Raw genomic sequence first — 1,851 nt, 5'->3', positions numbered from 1 at the left:
AAATTATATAAAAATTATAAAAAATAATTTAAATAATTTAAAAATTATAAAAATTACATTGTAAGCAGAATAAATTTTGACTTATTTCACAGTCATTATCAGCTGCTATGTATGCATCGCAGTCAAATGTTATAAGGTCAGAGATTGATCAATTATGGTACCATAACATAATATAATAATCATAGACACTAATTTTACAGTGGTGAATATAATATATAAAATTTTTAGTTCTTTTTTCTGTTTATGATTTTTTATGTTGAACTTGTTAATCGCACGAGTAAATGATTATTAAAAAATTCCTATCAAACCAAACGTTAAAAATAAACACTCTAATGAACAAATTGATATAAGAAAAAGAATCGAAAAACTTACAATCAATATATAATGACATCAACGTAATAAAATTCAAACTTTACGAGTACATCGCTATTCTCAGACTGAAAGTCTCAAAGAGAAACGAGAAGACACGTATAGGACAAAACAGTATAAAATAAACATTATAGATCGCACAAATATTAATAAAAATTATTGTTAGAGATTTTCTTGATTAAATTTAAATAAGAATTATCTAACATAGCGATAGTGTCATTATTTAAATTAATGTTATTAGTTTAAGATTTAATGTGAATTATTTCTGAAATTAGTCATTTATAATAATTGTAGTTCTCTGATAATAGCAGATAATGAAAATCGTGAGTAAAGTCGGAACCTATTTTGTTTATGATATGTAAAATTATTATAATCTTTTATTGCAATATAATATTTTTTTATGTACACTTGATATTTTGGCCTATTATTAAATTATATTTTTATGATTATTAATAAATACGTATTTATTCATCTCTTATCTTTTTATTAAAAGTGAAACCAAATAAAAATCTTCACGTGCCCATGCAGAGTATGTCATGCAAGATTTAACAATAAGAAAAATAGATTGTTTCAGGAAGATTAAACGGATGTGTAATACGTAAGTTCGGAACATATAAGGGAAAGTTTTTTGAGATGTAAAATATGATCGTCTCTTGCTCGCGCCCTTGCGGTCATGCGTTCTCCATGCGCTTGCATCCACCCCGTGATACTTATCATAGAGGGGATTGGCGGGGATTGTATTTGAAGAGCGACCGAGCGATTTCACCCCTCAAACGAGAGGTAGAAGCCACGGCTTTAACCGCGCGCGACTATCCTTTGACACACGAATCGCGTATCCTGTATCGACAGTTGATCGAGAACGTAACATTGTTTTGAAGAGGTGCATCTTGAAGAAATCAGAGTCCTATTACTCGAAAAGATCACGATATGAAGGTTGGTCATGTTAATTTTTGCACAATTTTATAAAATAGATAGAAATTAGGATTTGAAATTTGATTTTAAACTTAAGTGTATACACGTGATAACAAAGACAGTGATCGAAATTGATTTTATCTAATATGCAACGCTACTTTTGTAATGTATATTTTTTTTATACATATATTTTCTTAAAAATATTTTAAGATAAACACCATAAATTTAACGCATAGTTATGTTGATTTATAAAAGCATTGTGAAGTATTTTTTTATGTGCATAGTTGAATTTTCTTCTTTTATAATAAAATAAGTAATTTAAAACATTCTTTTATTAAAAATCGTTTTATTGTATATTGTGTGTATGATTTAAATCATATAATATAATATATGCATTTATGAAGTATAACTTAGAGTATTAGAACACTCTTCTAAATTTTGCATATTGTAATTTTTTTGTGATAATATATGTATATTAAAATTTAAAATACTTATAACATTAAGAGTATTGATAAGCATAATATTGATAATATAGTATACTAATAATATACGAATTAAATGCTTAATATG

General features: G+C 26.1%; 1 protein-coding gene across 1 annotated transcript in view; it reads left to right on the top strand.

Moving 5' to 3' along the window:
* Positions 1 to 1,155: 1,155 nt before the first annotated feature.
* Positions 1,156 to 1,851, top strand: part of LOC108689069 — a 3,768-nt gene continuing 3,072 nt past the window's right edge. The window contains exon 1 of the mRNA XM_018195673.1: positions 1,156 to 1,302. Coding sequence (XP_018051162.1) covers positions 1,297 to 1,302 — 6 coding nt within the window. The 5' untranslated portion in view covers positions 1,156 to 1,296. The remainder of the gene's footprint in view (positions 1,303 to 1,851) is intronic.

This window comes from Atta colombica, unplaced genomic scaffold, assembly GCF_001594045.1.
Source record: "Atta colombica isolate Treedump-2 unplaced genomic scaffold, Acol1.0 scaffold254, whole genome shotgun sequence".
NCBI lineage: Eukaryota > Metazoa > Arthropoda > Insecta > Hymenoptera > Formicidae > Atta > Atta colombica.
This window is presented reverse-complemented; position numbering and strand designations above follow the sequence as displayed.